The following is a 20,892-nucleotide window of genomic DNA, read 5'->3' on the forward strand; positions in this document are numbered from 1 at the left end:
CTGTGTCTCTCCTCCCTGAAGCCTCTATCTTCCTCCAAGCTGGTTGAGATCACAGCCGACTGAGGGGAGTGAGCATTTAAAGGGGTTGTCTGAGATATTGATACCGACAGCCTATTCTCAAGGTTAGGTCACTAAATATCAGATCGCGGGGGTGCGACTCTCTGACAATCTGTGGCCTCTTCCTAGTCTGGTGAAGTCACATGACCTAGTTGAAGCTCAGACCTATTTAAGTGAATGGGGCTGAGCTGCAATCCCAAGAACAGCTGATATCCAATGGACGGTGTCAGACCTTTGATCTGATATTGATAATCAATCCTGAGGAAAACCCCTTTAATATCTCAGGATCCTGTTGAGCTACAGCTGTTATCTTGGTTTTAATTTGAAAGCTGAGAATCTATTATTTAAAACAAGACCATGGCTCAAGCTGCTGGAGATGCGCTCTTCAAAATTCAGATTTGTGCAGCTCTCACTGGGACCAATTTCTAACAGCTGTCAGCGGTTTTATAGCAGCTAGCACTAGGATTAGCTTTAAATCAAGGCTTTAGCTCTAGCCCAATTGTTGCCCAAGAAGCAGACTCCCTCTGCAGCCACACAGCCCGAACATGGTTTGTTCAGTATTGTCCTCCCCTGCCCGAACAAACTGTGTGTGGGAGGATCAGAGGGTTAAATCACCTGTCCGTCAAGACCCCTCTACCAGCAGATGAAAGAAATTATGTGTTTGGATGGAAGGAAAAAAATACGACAAAGTAAAGGATTAAAAAGTCTTTTAATTATACACATGTGGTCACAATTCTGCCTTTTAAAAAGATCATTGGAAAATGTACATAAGGCCGCTCGTAAATGTACATCATCTATAGATTATTGATACACTGTTGTATGTTCACCAAAATTTACAATAATTTACATAAGTTTTTTTTTTTTATCTCTTGGCTTTGAGCAGGCTAATCAAAAATACAGTGCTATACAAAGCAAGCCACTGGCCTTATTACTCGCGAGGCTCCCCTGTGTGAACAGAACTTTATATACACGGACATCTAGATACCATTTCTACTCACTAAGCACAATGGACTGCGTTGTATCCCATCGACGTGTTAAGAGCCGTGGCGTAGAAACGAGAACGGGTTCTCCAGCGCTAGATAAATAGATAGCTGGTATTTATATATTTATAGAGACTTTTTACCAAGCTGTAGAAAGACCGGTTTAAAAAACAAAACAAAAACTTGATTTAAAGAAATTTACATTATACAACACTATTTGCCAAGGCAATATAGAGACACCCAAATGTACACTAAAATGCAAAAAAGTTTTTTTTTTTTCCTCCTTTTTTCAGCCCCCTTCCCAGATGAAGGGGTGAAAACGAAGTGACATATACAGCAAAAAAGGTTTACAAATGTACAATCTGTACAACCAACTACAAAATAAGCAAGGCTCGTATTAAACATCGAGACTGTAAACGGTCAACTACTCATTAGTTACACTTATACAATACAAAGCAGATATTTATATATGACCCGAAAAAGGAAAAATTACAAACAGAAATATATATATATATATATATATATATATATATATATATATATATATATTTTTTTTTTTTTTTATCCATTTTTTTCATGCGCAAAAAGGGACTTTTATCCACTATTTAAATCTATACGATTTGGCTAATCAAAAAAATCCTAAAAAAGGAAAAAAGAAAAAAAAAAAAAGTCACACCATGTAAAAAAAAACTAAACAAAGCAATGATTAAGCGCCAGTGCTTCGCTAGGTGCTAAAAAGGAAACTAAATGGGAGTCGCCTTTCTCGCCGACTCCTGTATTTTATCTGTGGATAGAATTTCATTCAGCGGGGACAATGAATAGAGGGATGAATTGAGGCCTCTATTGCATACCAACTGCATGATTTCTGCACCAGGTCCCTTTTTGAGTCAGTGCAAGGGAAAGAGTTAATGGGCCTTGATTACTAGAAATCGCCTTGGATGGTGCGTACATATTTAATAAAGAAAAACTGAAATTAGCCGGCGTCGTACATCGACTGCTGCTTTATCGCTTTTTTTTATTTATTTTTTTTAATCGCACAGGGAATTTTAAGGAAAAAAAAAAAGGAGGGGGGAAAATATAAATAAAAAAAATCCACAGTTGTCGTGTATCCACACAGAAATCTTTCCAACAGGTAGTAAAGCGTGACTGACCCAAGGCCTGCTACATAGAAACTAATGATAGTGTTCATCCATTCAGGCTTGAAAACATTGGTTCATAACCTGCAGACTACAACTCCCAGAGTGTTCTTGCACTTAAGCGTCGTTGAAGGGCAGCGGTTTGCAAAGCAATGCCTTTAGACTGCTTTCACACTCTGGACTCGGAGCGCGAGTATAACACAGCACCCGTCCTGACCTCCCAGCACTGCTGGGGTCGCATAGCATTATATTGATTTAAGATGCTATGTAACCCTTACAGTTCTGGAATGTATTGGATAACACTGACAGCATTAGGTCAGTGTTACCCAGTACATTCCAGACCTCTAATAGGGGGGAAAAAAAAAAAAAAAGTTTAAAAGAAATAATTAAGGATAATATGTCACAAAATAAGATTAGAACTTTATTTACAGATGCCTCCTCCGGGCTGATGGGAGACTGACCCGGCCGGCAAACCAGCATTATTAAAATACTGTACTTTCCCTTTAAAAACTACCACTTTTTACAGGAACTTTACAAGGTAAAAATTTACAAAATATGTGACAGCTTGATACAATTACATCATTTACAGGCTCTGGTTTTTGTACTGGCAAGGCGGCTGGGTAAGTCTCCCATGGTGGCCAGAGGGAAGCCCCAAATGTACAGGGAGGGGGGAGAACAATAAATAGTGTGGTACACATCGGCTACGGAGAGAGGAAGCGAGGTGGGAGGATCCTCGTTGATGACGGGTGTAATGTGCGGACTGGGTTCTAAATTCCTGGCTTTCCCTAGAGCATGCCATTCGACGGTCCAACCATTGGCCCCAGGTCACTGCTAGTCTTCATGTAGTACTTCTCCAGCTTGGCCAGTATGTGTTTCCCATAGGTGTATTTACGCAATGTTGTGATGTGTGGTCTGATCTATCAGGAGGAGAGGGGGAAAAAAAAAACCTGGTTATTTTGACAGATTTGTCGAACAGACTCCAAATTCTCATAGAGGTGTGTGTGTATATATATATATATTATATATTATATACACATATACACACTGGCAACCGTTGACCATGATATCCCATTCTCTTGAGCCTGTTCTACTCCCTATCATAATCCAGGGTGGAATACGGCTCATTTAATTTGCAGCCCACATTTCTCCCTGTATACTGAATTTTACCCATCATTTAAATCAATGATGATCTACCCATTTTCAGTAAAGCTCCCCCTAGTGGTGGGGATGATGAAAGACAATGTGTATGTAAAGGGAAACAGGATATTTGAATCTTTGACCCTTACAAAATGTATTATGAAATTTAGCAGCACCAAGTTTCAGACAGATTTAGATCTACCCCATTTAGGGTTTTCAAGTCTTCCTTAAAGTGGTTGTGCAGAGTCATGATAATGATGACCTAGGTCATCAATATCAGAACGGCAGGGCTCAGACTCCAGGCTGATCAGCTGTTTGAAAAGGCGCTTGTGCGAGCACAGTCTTTGTAGTGTAATTACAGCTTCCGATGAATAGGAATGGAGTGCAGAGGACGCAGCACTAACATGAGCGTGACAGCCTCTTCAAACAGCTGATTGTCAGGGGTGCTAGGAGTCTGACCCCCATCGATCGGATACTGACGGCATCCTGAGGACAGGTCATCAATATCATGAAACTGCACAACCCCTTCATTGTCTTTACCTTATGCATGATGATTTTGCGCTGAGCGGGCTCTGCCATGTCAATCATCTTCTGCACCACGTAGTTTGCATACTGGTCCTTCATCATGGTGTATAAGGCACTGTGAGGACCATCGTTCTGGCAGCAGACCTCGTCAATCAGCAGTGCCCTCTCCGCACGGGATGAGTGGGTAACACATTTCTCCACAACATTACTGAAAAGAGATGGGGGAAAAATACAGACAGGCTGTAAGAGAGAGCTGACAACATGCCAGATTAGCAGAGATTTCCTTTACGGTTTTAATTTATAAAGTGGCAACATATTCTGCAGCACTTTACAATCCGAGGATTAAAAGGGAAACGGTCAGCACCAAAATGGACCATAAACCGCCAGCAGTACCTCAAAGCTGTTATCAGGTTTCTAATGATGTTCTTGTGTAAGATGTCCAAGGAGCATGATCGCTGTAAAACAACTTTTATTCCCCCACAGGTCGTATGCAAATGAGGTTCTTGAAGCTTTTGCGTTTTAAGTCAAGCTCACCCCGCCTCCTTCCCATTTGATTGATGGCCATTTGGAATCTTTCAGGTACGATTCCATCCTGAGATTTTGTGCATGCGCCATATGATCTCGTTTCGGGCGCCTGCGCGTTGATCCCTGGTGTAGTGTACTTGGCTTCAGTGAGTCAATGCGCACGTGCAGACTCATGTAGGCAAGCACTTCGGAGAACGTTACCCTGCATCAGCGTCAGCCTCAGGATCAGGAGCGCCTGCGTGCTCACTCGCTGAACCAAGCACACTACAGTGGGGATCAATGCGCAGGCTCCCGAAACAAGCTCATACTGCGCATGCGTGAAATCTCAGGACGGAATTGCACCTAAAAGAATTCAAAAGGCCATCAATCAAATGCAAAGGGGCAGGAAGGAGGCGGTGTGAGCTTGACTTAAAGCGCAAAAGCCGCTGCCCCCCTTGACTTAAAGAACCTTATTTGCATACGACATGCAGGGGACTGACAGCCGGCTGTTCGGCAAAGCCAGCCGAACTCTCGTGCATAAGCGCTGTCAGTCACAGCGAAGGGGCAGGGAAGGGGGCACGGTTACCGTGACTTGAAGCAATGAGTCCGCTGCCCCCTTGACTTCAAGCATGACTAGAAAATCACGCGGGCAGGGGACAAAAACGTTTTCTGAGCTTTTGCTTCATCTGCCTTCAGGAAGAAAACGATCGTCGGAAACACGCTGCTGGCTACTCTCAGGTACTGCTGGCGGCTTTGAATGGTTTTTGGAGGTGACAGGTTCCCTTTAATGTACTGAGAATTAGGGATCGACTGATATTGATTTTTTAGAGCCGATACCGATAAGTTATACCAATATTCTGTGAATTTTCTTTTTTTTTTCTGTTACGGCATTCACAATAGGACTTCACACTGTCCCTGCTGCCCTGTGCATAGTACACAGCAGCAGGGAGACGACTATGGCAGCCAGGGCTTCAGTAGTGTCGCGTCCTGGCTGCCATGGTAACTGATCGGAGCCCCAGGATTACACTGCTGGGGCTCTGATCAGAAGCTGTCACTGCCAACAATGAGGAGGAGGGGAGGGGGACCATGTGGCCTCTGCCATCAATGACTAATACTGGGCAGGGGGGTTGGGTGGGGCGCACTGCGCCACCAATGATTTTAATACTGGGGGGTGGGGGACCCACTGCGCCACCAATGATAATTAACGTTTAATACAGGAGGCGGGTGTGTCGGTGCAGAATCACATAGCCAGCACCCTGCCTCTGACAGGGAGCTGCGATCAGCGGCAGCAGTTAACCCCTCAGGTGTGGCACCTGAGGGGTTAACTGCCACTGATTGCAGCTTCCTGTCATATAGGCTGGGTACCGCCTCCTGTATTTGTATTAGTTGTTAATGATCATTGATGGCGCAGTGCGCCCGCCCCTCCTCCTCCTCCCATATCTCCTCATTGGCAGCGCGGCACAGGAGGAGGGAGAGCGCGATTCCTTCTCTCCTGTGCTGCTGAGGGAACATGAGCGCGCTGACAGCAGCGCGCTCATGTTCTGTGATAGCGCGCTGGACGCATTATCAGCATATCGGCAAGGTTAGATGCTGATAACTTAATCATGAATATCAGCTGTTGATGATATCGGTAACCCCCGATAATCGGTCGATCCCTACTGAGACATTACAAAGTGAGGGTCCATTCACACGTCCGCCGTAGTGTATTGCGGATCTGCAATACACCCGGCCGGCACCCCCCCCCGCCCCCCATAGAACTGCCTATTCTTGTCCACAATAGGACATGTTCTATTTTTTTGCAGAGCCACGTCCCAGAAGTTCAAGGACGCGCTTCGGAAATGTGGAGAATGAATGGGTCCGCACCCGTTCTAGATATTGCGGAATGGATGTGGACCCATTTGCGGACGTGTGAATGGACCCTAACACTGTACCATGTCATAGTACATAAAGCTGCATAGGCCAGCCACCTGTCAATATATGCAGTGCGTCTGAGTGCATGGGGTATAGTGGATATTTGTTTCATGATGGATCAGGTTCGATATGCAATGTAATGTGGGGAGGTTATGGCCGATAACAAATGTATATTCCATCTCCAATTATAAGATCACAAATTTTCTCTCAAGATTTTGTGGGATTGTTGTAGGGATAGGGCTTGTGCCTGTGTAATTTTTATGTGGATGTACTGGTGTAACCGAATGTTGAAGCTATGGAAGATGGAGGGCATCGCAATGATGGTTTGTGGGGGGAGGGTATGTGGGGGTTGGGGCCTTATATTTGTATTATTATTAAAAAATGCCAATAAAAAATTACTTAATAAAAAAAAAAAAGGGTGGTGGTGGGGGTGAATGGAGACGCGTCATGGTAGAATTTTTGTATGATCCCCAAACAAGGGATCTTACCAGGTTAGTAAGGAGTTACAGCAATGAAGAGGAGAATAGATCAAGGCAACAATAAGAGGCTCTGGTTTAGCACTGATGACCCTTCAAAATGTTGCCCTGCACAGCAGCACTCAGAGCCAAGGGCTCTGTAGTGGAATACAGGATACACTCATTTCGGTCTTGCGACTGCAAATTCCTTTTAACCCACCAACCTTCTAATAAAGAGATGACTCTGCTCATACTGTCCCAATGTATACAGCAAAGTGCCATATGAGCTACATAAAGCAGGGCACTCATGTAAATAGGAATACACATTTATAGTATCCAACCTTTGTATATCTCTCTCTACTATACAGATGAAACTCGAAAAATTAGAATATTGTGAAAAGGTTCAATATTCTAGGCTCAAAGTGTCACACTCTAGTCAGCTAATTAATCCATACCCCCTGAGCAAAGGGTACCTCAAAATTGTGACTTTGGGGTTTCATAAGCTGTAATCATCCAAATTATAGCAAATAAAGGCTTGAAATATCTCACTTTGCATGTAATAAGTCTCATATGTTAGTTTCACCTTTTAAGTTGCATTACTGAAATAAATGAACTTTGCACGATATTCTAATTTTTCGAGTTTTGTGTGTGTATGTGTATATATATATATATATATATATATATATATAAGAATAAACACACCGCAGCACATCCGTATGGTGAAAAAATGGTGGGATCCTTTATTCACCCAAGCAGCGACGTTTCGGTCCGCTTGCTGGGACCATTTTCAAGCCAGCTTGAAAATGGTCCCAGCAAGCGCACCGAAACGTCGCTGCTTGGGTGAATAAAGGATCCCACCATTTTTTCACCATACGGATGTGCTGCGGTGTGTTTATTCTTCTGGTTATTTGACACTTTGGTCGAGTGTCGACACCGCTGGCACCCAATACTTGCTACAAGGAGTGCTGCCCTGAACTTATATATATATACACACATACATATACATATATATATATATATATATTTATTACACACACACACATACATATACACACACACATACATATACACACACATACATATACATCACGTTTTCTGGGTGGTTGTGAAATAATCTAGTTATTTTGAAAACCGAATTATTATTTTTACCTGGCAAACTTGTGCTGGCTCAACGCTAAGACTTTTCCTCTTATTTCAGACACAATCTTGCTCTTGTCCTCTGAACGTCCATGTTCCAGTACATGCTGGATGACATAATTCCCATACTGGTCCTGCAATGTGACATAAAGATGACAAAGTCATGAAACACGCTTCACATCAGCAGAGACTGTATCATCAGTGCTTTATAGGTGGAGGATAACAAAATACTCATGGGAAAGGTCAGGGGTCTCCAAGACCAGTTAGACCAATATCTTGTGCAAAGATTGTTGGTGCGATTTGACACATTTTAAGCCATGCCCCCCTTCTCTACACTGTCTAGTAAGACCCAATGGTGTCTAAAACACAAAAGTCTGGAGCAAAGCATGTACTCCAGGTTTATTCATTGGTACTTGCGATTTTAAATAGTAGTAGGTGTCTCACTTCCATGGGGTAATATGATAATAGTAAGGACATCTTTTGAACATCTCTCATTAAAGTTTTTGATTGTAGGAATTTTTTTTTTGCTACGTACGTCAACGTGTAGCCCCAGCTTCAGACATCAATTTTCCACCACCTGACTGGAGTCAGAATGGAGTAAACCTGGCATATAAAGCTGGGTCACGCCAATCTGAAGGTAATACCTCTGGAGTATGAAGAAGGAGCATTACCTGCACCAGCTGCTCTGTGCTCTGATGTAATTCTTCCAGAATAGGCATCGTCTGCTCAACTGTACAATGCTCCAAAATGCGCTGTATGACTCTACAGCCATAAGGATGAGTGGAAAGAACGTAAACCTGAGGAAGAAAGAGATATCAGCACAATGAAGAACATGACAGCCATGACATATAGTAGACCACAGCATGGGCGGCATTCCTATACCTTTTACTTATTAATGTAAACATGAAAATCAGACATCATTTAGTACATGACAATCTTTATCTAACAAAGCCAGAACCAGCCCTGCACCTCACATGGGTCCAGAGATCTCCCCATTCATTGCTCTGCTAGATTTAATTCAAGCTGGTATCTCAGGAGGCATGTCCTTTCTGCTGCAGCTCTCTCTCTATCACCGCTCAGGGATTGTGTCTAGAGATGAGCGAATTTCAGGTTATGAAATTCGTTCACGCTTCGTTTAATGGTTAAAGGTGAATTGCGCCATGGATTCCGTTACCACGGATCATAACGCAATTCAATGACGGAATGCATAACGGAATGTCTTCAGAGGCATCCCGTTATTCATTCCGTCATAATAGAAGTCTATGGGCTGCATAATGGATCCGTCCCGTTCTGCAGAGTAGTCCTCTCCTGCATAACAGAAACGGGACGGATCCGTTTTGCAGCCCATAGACTTCTATTAGGCAGAATGAATAACGGGATGCCTCTAAAGGCATTCCGTTATGCATTCCGTCATAGAATTGTGTTATGATCCGTGGTAACGGAATCCATAATGCAATTCACCTTTTACCATTAAACGAAGCGTGAACGAATTTCAAATATATGAAATTCGCTCATCTCTAATTGTGTCCTTTCTGCTGCAGCTCCCTCCCTGTAACTGCCACAGCTTCTAACTGGTTGGTGACAGTTGAAGGTTTACTGAGCGAGTGTGACCACCTCAGTGAGGAGGACAAAAAAGACAGAAAAGAACCAACAGCAGGTGGCGCTATATAGGTAAATTTTATTGAATAGCTCCATGGCTACACAAACAAGTACATGCAGTATAAAAGTAGATCCTGAATATTTTTCGTGGCACAACCCGTTTAAAAGGGATTGTCCGGGAATTAAGAAAATTAAAATAGTTTAATATTACTTTATAATAAATATATTCCCAAATACCTTTCATTAGTTATAATGGCTCGTTTTGTCTGGGGAGCAATCACCAGGGGAAACAAAATGGCCGCTGTCCTATTAGTACACCCAGAACCTGTCCTAATCACACAGGAGGACAAGTTACTTCACAACACTACTCACACTCTGCTGGCCAGGGATTAGGATTCTGAAAATAGCTAATAGGAACTGTAGCCAAATCTCTGGGGAATTTAATACAGAGAAGATGGACAGGACATACTGTGGTAATAGAGACTATATACAAGTGCCGCTGCTCATAAGCCACATGCACACACACGCTCCTCTCATGTCTCCTCATCATCTCCATTCCCACAGAGATTCACCTGTATTCAGGATCATAATCTCTGACAAGTAGAGCCGAGGAGGAGGATGAGGCAGCTCTTTAGCTCAGTGTAGTGAAGTAACTTGTCCTGTTGTGTGATTAGGACAGGTTTTGTGTGAACTAATAGGAAGGCGGCCATTTTATTTCCCCTGATGATGGCTCCCTAGCCAGGGCTTGACAAATTTCCTTGGAATCTAGGAGCCAGCTAAAAAAGTTAGGAGCCAGGCGGAGCCGCGTCATAAAGCCCCTAGTAGGTGCCCCCCCCCCCCCTACTTCTCCATAGAGCCCCCCCAATAATGCTGTATACCATGTTACATATACCGCCGCTCCGTCCCCGGACCCTATTGACTATAATGGGGACGGGGGTGGAGCTCCGGCGCAGCATGGCAGTTTGCGGTGAGAGGCCGCCGGACTAAAAAGTTGGACATGCAGTACTTTTAATATAAAATTCAAGATGGTGGCTCACTTCAAACGTGATTGCGGAGCAGGTGCTACTAGCCCTGGTAAGAGGGACACCCACCCTCTGAAAATGTGGATTGGAAAGCTATAGTAAAGGGCGAGCACACTTCATTTGGACTAACACTAAAATTTAATTTAAATCACACTTAATTTCACACGTGTATAACGGATAGATAAAAAGTTATAAAATACAATAAAATACAAAGTGAAGTGTATTTTATGCTTTGTATTTTATAACTTTTTATCTATCCGTTATACACGTGTGAAATTAAGTGTGATTTAAATTAAATTTTAGTGTTAGTCCAAATGAAGTGTGCTCGCCCTTTACTATAGCTTTCCAATGCAGTACTTTTAGTCCGGCGGCCTTTCACCATGCACTGCCGTGCTGCGCCGGAGCTCCACCCCCATTATAGTCAATGTGGACAGAGCTGCGGTCCGGCAGAAGGACGGATCCGACAGGGTAAACAGCCTGCCAGATCCATCCTGCCGCAAGTGTGAAAGTAGCCTTAGTTCTATAGCTACTGAATGAGACAGAAGAAGGGATGCCTTTAACATATAGATCTCCTTGAGAAGCCAATTTGATCCTAAAGGGTTAATTCAAACTGTAATCTAAACTGTGTCATCTGTCACTTCTCTCATCTCTGCTCCTGTCCCTTAATCTTATCACTGCTGCAACAAAAGCAGCCGACAGCCTCAGTGTAAACTGTTCTAGAGTCTGACTGACCTTTTAACTCAAAGAATCGAATGAGTCACTAACTAATTCGGATCTTTAGATTCTTTTAACCTGAGACTCATTCGATTCTTTCTTACTTAGACTCCCTCCTGTACGTGTGTCAGTGACTCGGACTCAGAGCTGCTAGTGCTTGCCTCGCCTCAGCTCTGATTGGTTGGTGGGCGGGGAGGGGAGGGGCTGGCAGAAGCAGCTTCCACTCTAGGATCAGATTCCACTCCTCCCGAGTCCCTCCCCTCCCTGCTGCCAGCGTCTCTGCTATTGTGTGCTGTGACCGAGCTGTTTCACACGGTGCTGCCTCCGGACAGAACGGCAGCTCCGCACCCATCGCCCGGGCACCTTTGAAAACGGGCTGACAAATACCCAAGTGCCAGGACTAAATTCCTGGTCGCCATGGCGACCTGGGATTTGTCGAGCAAAACAAGACATCAAAACTCATGAAAGGAATTTGGGAATATATTTATAATAAAGTAATACTTAAGTATTTTCATTTTCTTTCCTGGAGAACCCCTTTAAGTACAATATAGCCAAGGTACACTGAAGATACTTATTGTAATAATTTATTAGGGAGTCCTTAAGACTCAAAAACCTCCTGCCATAGATATGGATTAGTTAACAATAGTAATCGCATATTGTAGATTTTATTCAATCTGGTTGTGATATAAGAGCCAAATGGATGCTTTCCTAGTTTTCGTCTTGCCCCCTCATGCAGTTTTTAATGACACTGCAGCTTCGTCTACCTCCTTCATATCTATTCATTGAATCACTTTAGGTGGACTTTTTGAGGACCCTGAGAAACTACAGTCCCTAAATCCCGGCCAGTGCAATGTATGAGGAACCTGTAGATTGCACAGAAAGTTTTGTCTCCTTCAAACAGAAGGCCGTGGCTGGAGCGGGCAAACTCTTTACCTGCCACAGAGCTCAATTCTGTGATGGTCAGAGCCCTTACCACAGGCATCATGAACAGCCTTAGGGCTTATTCACACTTCGTGTAGCATACGTCCATGGTACACAGGACAGCACACAGATCCATTTATTTCCCCTTTCACATCTGCGTTTCTCTTTTCCCGTATTGAGAATCGGCAGAGGATCTCAATACCGGAGAAAAATGCTTCCATTTTGTCCCCATTCATTGTCAATGGGGACAAAAACTGAACTGAACAGAACGCACCAGAATGCATTTTGTTCCGTTTGGTTCCGTTCCCATACCGTCTGGCATGGAATGCAGAGCAAAACGGACACAATAAAAAAACGGATCCGGCACCCATTGACTGTCTGGCTATTTTAGAGATAATACAACCAGATCCGTTCATAATGGATACAGACGGTTGTGTTATCAGGTAAAAACGCAAGTGTGAAAGTAGCCTTACAATGAACCAGGACAGATGTCAGAAACCTCCTCCCCCATTTCAAATAATTTTGTGACAGACCCTCAAGATTATTAATTCTCCATTTATTAGGACATTTGGGAAATGTGCAGATACTACACTACCTGTCCTTTGAAGGCATCAATAATGAACTGGAGGGACTGCGGCTGGACACACTCTATACATTTCTGGACCACGTGGTTTCCGTTCTGATCCTTCACACACTTCAGAACATGTCCGTCCAGCTCCTTCACCATTTCACTCTGGAAGAGACACGTAACAGATTATTTACACTGCACTGATCACATGAGATCAAGTAAAATAACCCGAGGACAACTAAGAAATAACCACAGCAAATGAAGAGCACTATAACCCATCTACCACTGCTGTATTCTGTACTCACTGCCCTGTGAATGATTAAAGGGGTTTTCCGGAGTATTCCGGTTTTGTTATCCGCTATCCTGTGTATAGGGGATAACTATTAGATTCATGGGGGACCTACTAGTGGGACCCCTAGTGATCACAAGAACGAAGACCCCCGATAAACCCTCCCATCCCTGAAATGAATGGAGCAACCAGTTGGGTTTGCGTGCGGCTGCTCCATTCATTTGCAAGAAACCAGTGACGTATGGAGACTTACTGGAAGTGCTCCATGAGAAAATATGCAAACAGTTATTTCCCAAGGAAGATAAACCATCTCGCTAGCGCCACCGTGTGGAAGTGGATCACTATAAGTCAAAATCAGACTTTATAACTAAGGCAGCTTTCACACTGGCATTTTGGCTTTCCGTTTGTGAGATCCGTTCAGGGCTCTCACAAGCGGTCCAAAACGGATCAGTTTTGCCCTAATGCATTCTAAAGGGAAAAGGATCCGCTCAGAATGCATCAGTTTAGGCTCCATTCCTCTCTGGAGGCGGACACCAAAACGCTGCCTGCAGCGTTTTGCTGTCCGCTTGACGAAACTGAGCCAAACGGATCCGTCCTGGCACACAATGTAGTCAATAAGGAAGGATCCGTTTTCTTTGACACAATAGAAAACTGACCCGTCTCCCATTGACTTTCAATGGAGTTCAGGACGGATCCGTCTTGGCAATGTTACAGATAATACAAACAGATCCATTCGTGATGGATGCATGCGGTTGTATTATTGTAACGGATCAGTTTTTGCAGATCCATGACGGATCCGCCCCCAAAACGCGAGTGTGAAAATAGCCTAAGCCTTGGGATAAGACAAGGAAATAAAGGAGATTTTTTGTGAAACTCACCTGTAAAATCTTTTTCTCGTCTTTTCCATTGGGGGACACAGACCATGGGTATAGCCTAGGTCATTACTAGGAGGAGACACTATGCAAATAAAAAAAGAAAGCTCCTCCTCCCTGGGCTATATCCCCATGTTCCACCGGGAGGAGCCCAGTGCGTGCAAAAGCAGTAGGAGACCAAAGCCATAGAGACCAGAAAAACGGAATACCGCCATCGGACCGAAAACCTTCAGGACCGGAAGAACTAAACCAACCCTTCCTACAACAGGTAAGAATGGGAGGGAGCTGTGTCCCCCAATGGAAAAAACGAGAATTTTTTTTTACAGGTGAGTTTCACAAAAAAAAAAAAAAAAATCTTCTTTTCTCACACATTCCATTGGGGGACACAGACCATGGGACGTCTTAGAGCAGTGCATGGGGTGGGAAAAAAAGCCCAGTGGTCAAACAGGAACCACCGCCTGCAATACCTTGCACCCAAGAGTGCAACTGGTAAAACTTTGTAAAGGTATGCAAGGAAGACCAGGTGGCCGCCTTACAAAGTTGAGATGCAGAGGTCGCGATTACGCCTAGCCCAGGAGGCCCCCACCACCCTGGTGGAGTGCGCGTTAACCCCAGCTGGGGGAACCCTGCCACGGGCACGATAAGCTGTGGCAATAGCCGACCGAATCCATCGGGCTACCGAGACCTTGGAAGCCGCCAGACCTTTACGAGGCCCTTCTGGAATCACGAAAAGGGAATCCGTACGGCGGAAAGAGGCAGTGACCGACAGGTACACACGCAGTGTTCGGACAACATCCAGGGAATGGAGAGCGCGCTCCTTGCAGTTCGCCGGAGATGGACAAAAAGAGGGCTGGACTATATCTTCATTAAGATGGAAGGCGGAGACCACCTTGGGCAAAAATGAAGGGACCGGACGCAGCACCGCCTTATCCTGATTGAAGACCAAAAAGGGCTCCCTACAGGAAAGCGCGGCCAGCTCCTATACCCTCCTGATAGAGGTGATCGCCACCAAAAAGACCACCTTCCAGGTGAGAAAATTCAAAGAAACCTCCCTCAAAAGGTTCAAAGGGAGCCGCCTGGAGGGAAGACAGAACCAAGTTCAGGTCCCAGGGGGGCAGGGGAGGAACCGAATGCGCCACCCCTTGTAGGAAGGTCCTCATTGGACCGAGCAGAGCCAGGGATCGCTGAAAGAAAATGGCCAGAGCAGAGACCTGTCCCTTCAGAGAGCTCAACGACATCCCCATCTCAGGACCCGACTGGTGAAAGGAGAGGACCACCGGAACCGAGAAACTAAGGGGAAAAACACCCAGTTCCAGGTACGATAGTATATATACGGGATGAAACTGGTTTTCTGGCCTTGATCATGGTCTTCACCACAGAGTCCGAGAAGCCCCTCTTCTTCAGGATGGTGGTCTGAACAGCCACGCCGTCAAGCGCAGCGACCGTAAATTCTGGTGGAAGAGCGGTCCTTGAGACAGTAGATCCTCCCTGAGAGGAAGAGGCCACGGCACATCTGCCAGCATCAGAGTGACGTCCGAGAACCAGGAGCGGTGCGGCCAATCGGGGGCAATGAGAATGGTAGGAATCCCTTCCAACGTGATCTTGCGAAGGACCTTCGGTAGCAGAGGCGGAAAGACCTAAAGGAGAGGGAAGCCTCGCCACGGAGACACCAGCGCGTCCACTCCGTAAGCCTCCGGGTCGCGAGCACAGGCCAGAAACATGGGAACCTTGTTGTTGAGCCTGGACGCCATCAGGTCGACACCCGGGCGCCCCCACCTGCGACAGAGGTCCTCGAAAACTTCCGGATTTAAGGACCACTCTCCTGGATCCACCGTGTTGCGACTGAGAAAGTCCGCCTTCCAATTGTTGATCCCCAGGATGTACACTGCCGACCGTACTGGAACATGGGTCTCCGCTCACTGGAGGATCCTCTCCGCCTCCTGCATCACTGTCCGGCTGCAGGTCCCGCACTGGTGGTTGACGTAAGCCACGGCGGTGGCATTGTCCGACTGGACTCCTACGGGAAGACCTGCCAGGAGAGGAGTTTAGTGAGAAAGGGGGAGGAAAATTGCTCTGAGCTCCAGCACGTTGATCGGAAGGCGGGCCTCCTCCGCCGACCAAAGCCCCTACACTGTCAGGGTCTGTAGAACACCACCCCAAACTAGGAGGCTGGCGTCGGTGGTGACGACTGTCCAGGAGATCGGAAGAAAGGACCTCCCTGAGATCAAGTTTTGGGGGGACAGCCACCACAAGAGGTCCGCCCGAACCAGAGGAGGCAGACGGACTCGAGATGTCAGACCGCACGACGTCCTGTCCCAAAAGGACAGAATCGCCCGCTGTAGAGGCCGAGTGTGAAACTGGGCAAAGGGGACGGCCTCGAAGGAGGCCACCATCAGCCCCAGAACCCTCATGCACTCCCGGATGGAGAGTCGTCGGGAGCGCAGTAGGAGAGATGCAGATTCCTGAATTCGAGAGGACTTGGAACTCAGAAGGAATACCCGAGAGCTGCTGTGGTGTCCAGAACCATCCCTAGGAAGGTCAACCTCTGTGAGGGGAGAAGAGATGACTTCTGGGCATTGATCAGCCAGCCGAACTGCTCCAGGAATTCCCCTGGAAGAAGAGAAGCAATAACGGATAGGAGGGACTCCATCCGGAACCTCCGGACCCGCAGAGACCTGTTCAACAGCTTCAGATCTAGAACAGGACGCACCGATCCCTCCTTCTTTGGCACCACGAACAGGTTGGAGTAGAAACCTGCGCTTTGCTCCTCCAAGGGGACTGGAACAATCACTCCCCTGTCCAAAAGGGAAATGACCGCCTGCAAAAGAGCCGAGGCCCGGACCGGATCCCCCGGAACCCAAGAAGAGAAGAAACGCTCCGGAGGCCTGGAAGCGAATTCTATTTTGTAACCAGATGTTACAATTTCCAGGGCCCAGGCGTCCTGGATATGATCTCTCCAGACCTGTTGAAAGGAGAGCAATCGGCCCTCCACCGTAAGAGGTGGGGGAGCCCCTTCAGGCGGAAGACTGCTTGGCAGCAGCAGGGCAGGCTGGTTGTGGCTGCGGGCGCCAGGAAGACTGGGCTTAAAGGCAGGTTTCTTACGGGAGTCTTGAGAGCCACACTGGAAGAGGAGATCTGGAAGAGGAGAAGCGACGAAAGGACTGGTTCCTAGAACAGACCTCCAAAAGGTGCGCTTGGATCTAGATTAGGGCAGGTTGGTACTCTTGCCCCCCCCCCGTCGCGTCCGAGATGATCTCGTCCAGCTTAGCACCAAAAAGCCTGGAACCCGAAAAGGGGAGGTTAGTGAGGGAACGCTTAGAGGAAGCATCAGCGTCCCAAACCTTCAACCAGACTTCTCTACACTGTGTGACCGAAAGGGCCGAGATACGCACAAAAAGAATGCTAACATCAAAGGAAGCTTCGCAGAGAAACTGTCGCCTGAGACATCTGGAGGACAAAATTTAAGGTGTCCGCAGAGGCATCCTGCTCCGCCAGGTCCTGATGGTGGCGCTGCAACCATACGGAAAGCGCTCTGTATACCGAGGCCGAGGCAAAAGTGGGCCGCAGGCCAGTGCCTGCCAGAGTGAAGATGGCTTTTGACAGAGAATCCAAACACCTGTCAACTGCATCCCGTAGGGACGAACCGTCCAAGACAGGAATGGCCGTATTCTTAGCCAATCTGGCCACCGGCGGGTCAACCTTAGGAGAAGACCACTGCTGCACATTTTCTGCAGGAAAAGGATAACGAGTATCCATACGTTTCGTGGCAGAAAACCAGTGATTCGGACGGTCCCAGGCCTTAGAGGACCTTGTCGAACTCGCCATGTATGGGGAATACAACCGTTTGAGGTTTCCTCGAGTGGAAAAGAGGGAATTCCTGGCTACAAGCGGAAGGAGATTCCCCCTGGATATCAAACGTATCCCGGACTGCCGCCACCATAGTGGATAGCTTGGGCGAGGGCTCCAGCTCTGTGTCCTCGTCAGAACTGGATCTTTCCCCTTCCGATCTATGTTCCCTGCGAGGAGGGGAAGTGTCTGAACGGGCCTCTAGGCGAGGAGGGGGAAGCAGAATCATCCGAGGAAGGATGCTGCTGTGTACGCTGCCTCTTAGTGGTTGAGCATCCTCTGTGGGAACCACTGGGAAGCGGTATGGTGTTAGCCGCAGGATCCGTAGACGCCAAGCGCTCCATGAAGGCCATGGCGGCCCGAGAGTCTTGGGCTAAGTCAGCGGCCGCCCTAGAAATGGCAGAGGCCCAGGCGGGTTCCTCGGGCTCTGACAGGGCAGAGGGAGGACTGGGCTGAGTGAGAGGGGGAGGAGGGACGAGAGGATGATCCTGTCCAGAGGCAAGGCAAGAGTCACAGGATCCAGAGACCGAAAGTGGTAAGCAGCAAACCTTACATAACCCCAGAGGGGCCGACTTGGATTTTTGTGAGGCCCCAGGTTTTGGCATGATGGCGGTAATCCAGCAATGGAAGGGGCCAGGGTCTCCTACCGTTCCTGCAGCACGCAACCGGGAAGAGTGGAGCCGGAGCAGCCGAGAACGCTGAGCCGGAAGTAGCAGAAGACAGAGCGCCGCCCACAAATCGCGTCAGGAGGCGCGAAATATGAAAATAATAAGACGCGGCTGCCAGAAGGGTAGGAGAGACCGCCCCCTAGACACCGCAGAGGGAAGCCGGGAAGTAGCTGCTCATGTAGCGATGCCCCAGACAGGTATCCTCTCCCCCTTCAAACCCCCCCCCCCCTTCCCCCACCAAGCGGTCCTAGCGTCACACCGGGGAGACAGTGTACTTATCTGCGTCCTGTAGTCTACGCCCCTCAAATCCACACCAGCGGAGGTCACCTCTCAGTCAGCTGGCACAAGGAGTGGCAGTGATCTGGAGGAGGGCAGGAAGGTGACCCCGAATCTGGTAGGCCGCCGAAGCTGCAGATCGAGCCCGGTTCCACTTAACTTCTGGGGGAGGGTGGGAGGTAGCCGGGGACGTCAATTCGACCCCGGCGCTTGCTCCACCAAGAGACCAGGGAAGCAGAATTGCGACCCTGCGTCCACAGCAAAAAAATAAAACTGGAGTAGAAAGAATGTCATCCTCCTTATCCGACACTAAGCAAGAACTGGGGTCCTCCTGGTGGAACATGGGGGTATAGCCCAGGGAGGAGGAGCTTTCTTTTTTTATTTGCATAGCGTCTCCTCCTAGTAATGACCTAGGCCAGTGATGGCGAACCTATGACACGGGTGCCAGAGGCGGCACTCAGAGCCCTCTCTGTGGACACCCGCACCCTGGAGAAAGTCTATGGTGTACCAATATGCCTTAGAATTTGCCTGCCATTCAATAGTGCAGGACATGCTATGAACAGCACAGGCAGCACATTGAATGTAGGCAGGTTATTATAGTTAAATGATAAAGTACATGGAAGATATATGATATTGGTGTTTAGGTTAAATTGCTGTGTTGGCACTATTTAGATAAATAAGTGGGTTTTGGGTTGCAGTTTGGGCACTCGGTCTCTAAGAGGTTCACCATCACTGACCTAGGCTATCCCATGGTCTGTGTCCCCAGATGGAATGTGCGAGAAATAACCTAGCCAAACACCCATCCATACACAGCAGTTTTGAGGAACTTGTCCCTTGTCAGTAGGATTATGGGTGACACTGTTCTCTTTAAAGAGATCCAGCAGCCTGCTAGCCAGAATCCTACTCTGTGCTGATGAGTGGTACGCAGCCTGAAACAGCTGTCTATGGATAGATATTTGGCTTGACTATTTTCCCTTGTCAAATCCCAAAGCATGTTAAAACGTTGGATTTTGACTCATAGGAAGACACTTCCTCAAGGTGGCGCTAGCGTGATTGTTCTCATCCTTGGGAGATACTGATAGACATGACGTCATGGCTCCAGCTTTCACCCGACCACTGCGGATTCTTCATAAGTTGATCAGAGGGGGTCCAGGGAGTGGGACTCCCATCGTTCAGATATTGAATATCTCTATCTTGAGGACAGGTCATTAATACTTAAGATCTAGAAAACTACTCAGAAAGTAATATTTTCATTACAGAGATACCAATCAAGTTAAGTAAGCAATTTAAACATCTCAGAGTACCCAAGATTATGTATTACCACTAGGGAGGAGCGAATCGACTTCAGATGAAACATCCAAAGTCGATTCGCAAAAACTTCGGTCTAAGCTCCTGCTCCGTACAGTATTAGAATGTATTGGCTCCGATGAGCTGACGTTATTGCTTCGCGAAGTCTCGCAAGACTTCGTGCAATAATTTCATAAATTAATTTGTACTGTAAAAAAAAAAAAAAAAAAAACATTTCCGGTACCAAGGTACCACTTAGAACCGAACCAGAGTTCGGGAAATGTTTTTTTTAACAGTACAAATTAATTTATGAAGTTATTGCAAGAAGTCTCGCGAGACTTTGCGAAGCAATAACGCCGGCTCATTGGAGCCAATAAATTCTAATACTGTACAAAGCTCCTGCTCCGTGCTGTATTAGAACAAAGTTTTATGCGAATCAACTTCGGATGTTTCATCTGCAGTCAATTCGCTCATCCCCAATTACCACCATTTACCTGCTGATCTGGAGATATGGATTCAAGGGCCTTTTGAATAACCCGACAGCCATACATCTGTAATGCCAATGGGAGTACATGTCCGCGTATACGTGTTGCCAGTGCCAATTTCTGATCCATGCTGCCAAACTGCAAAATAAACATACCATCAACCGAATGGCATCAGACAAGCAAGGGGGATTTCAGACACCCTCAATCAATGTGAAAAATCCTATGTTTCATCATCCCATGCAATCGTGTTCCAGGTTACTAGGAATGTGGATTTCTACTTCCTCCCTCACTGATGTCACCAATTTTCCCAGCATCCCTTGTTTTATACAACTTATAGGCTATAAATTAGAGGAGAGGGTCCGGGTGGACGAACACTCAAATACGAAAAAAGTGTGTGACTGGCGTGTTCAAAGAGTATTCTTATCTCAGACATGGATGACATATTGTTAGAATATGCCATCAATGACAGAAGGGATCAGGGTTCAGATGTGAGACCTGTACCC

At 46.6% G+C, this 20,892-nt stretch overlaps 1 protein-coding gene across 5 annotated transcripts in view; it reads right to left on the reverse strand.

Annotated features, from left to right (window-relative positions):
• Positions 1-747: 747 nt before the first annotated feature.
• Positions 748-20,892, reverse strand: part of PUM2 (pumilio RNA binding family member 2) — a 59,503-nt gene continuing 39,358 nt past the window's right edge. For all 5 annotated transcript variants that reach the window (XM_040427378.1, XM_040427377.1, XM_040427375.1 and 2 more), the window contains exons 17-22: positions 20,399-20,527; positions 12,694-12,831; positions 8,514-8,639; positions 7,855-7,976; positions 3,851-4,043; positions 748-3,090 (exon numbers count right to left, since the gene is read on the reverse strand). In XM_040427378.1, coding sequence (XP_040283312.1) covers positions 2,959-3,090; positions 3,851-4,043; positions 7,855-7,976; positions 8,514-8,639; positions 12,694-12,831; positions 20,399-20,527 — 840 coding nt within the window. In that variant the 3' untranslated portion in view covers positions 748-2,958. The remainder of the gene's footprint in view (positions 3,091-3,850; positions 4,044-7,854; positions 7,977-8,513; positions 8,640-12,693; positions 12,832-20,398; positions 20,528-20,892) is intronic.

The sequence above is a fragment of the Bufo bufo genome, chromosome 4 (genome assembly GCF_905171765.1).
Source record: "Bufo bufo chromosome 4, aBufBuf1.1, whole genome shotgun sequence".
Taxonomy (NCBI): Eukaryota; Metazoa; Chordata; class Amphibia; order Anura; family Bufonidae; genus Bufo; species Bufo bufo.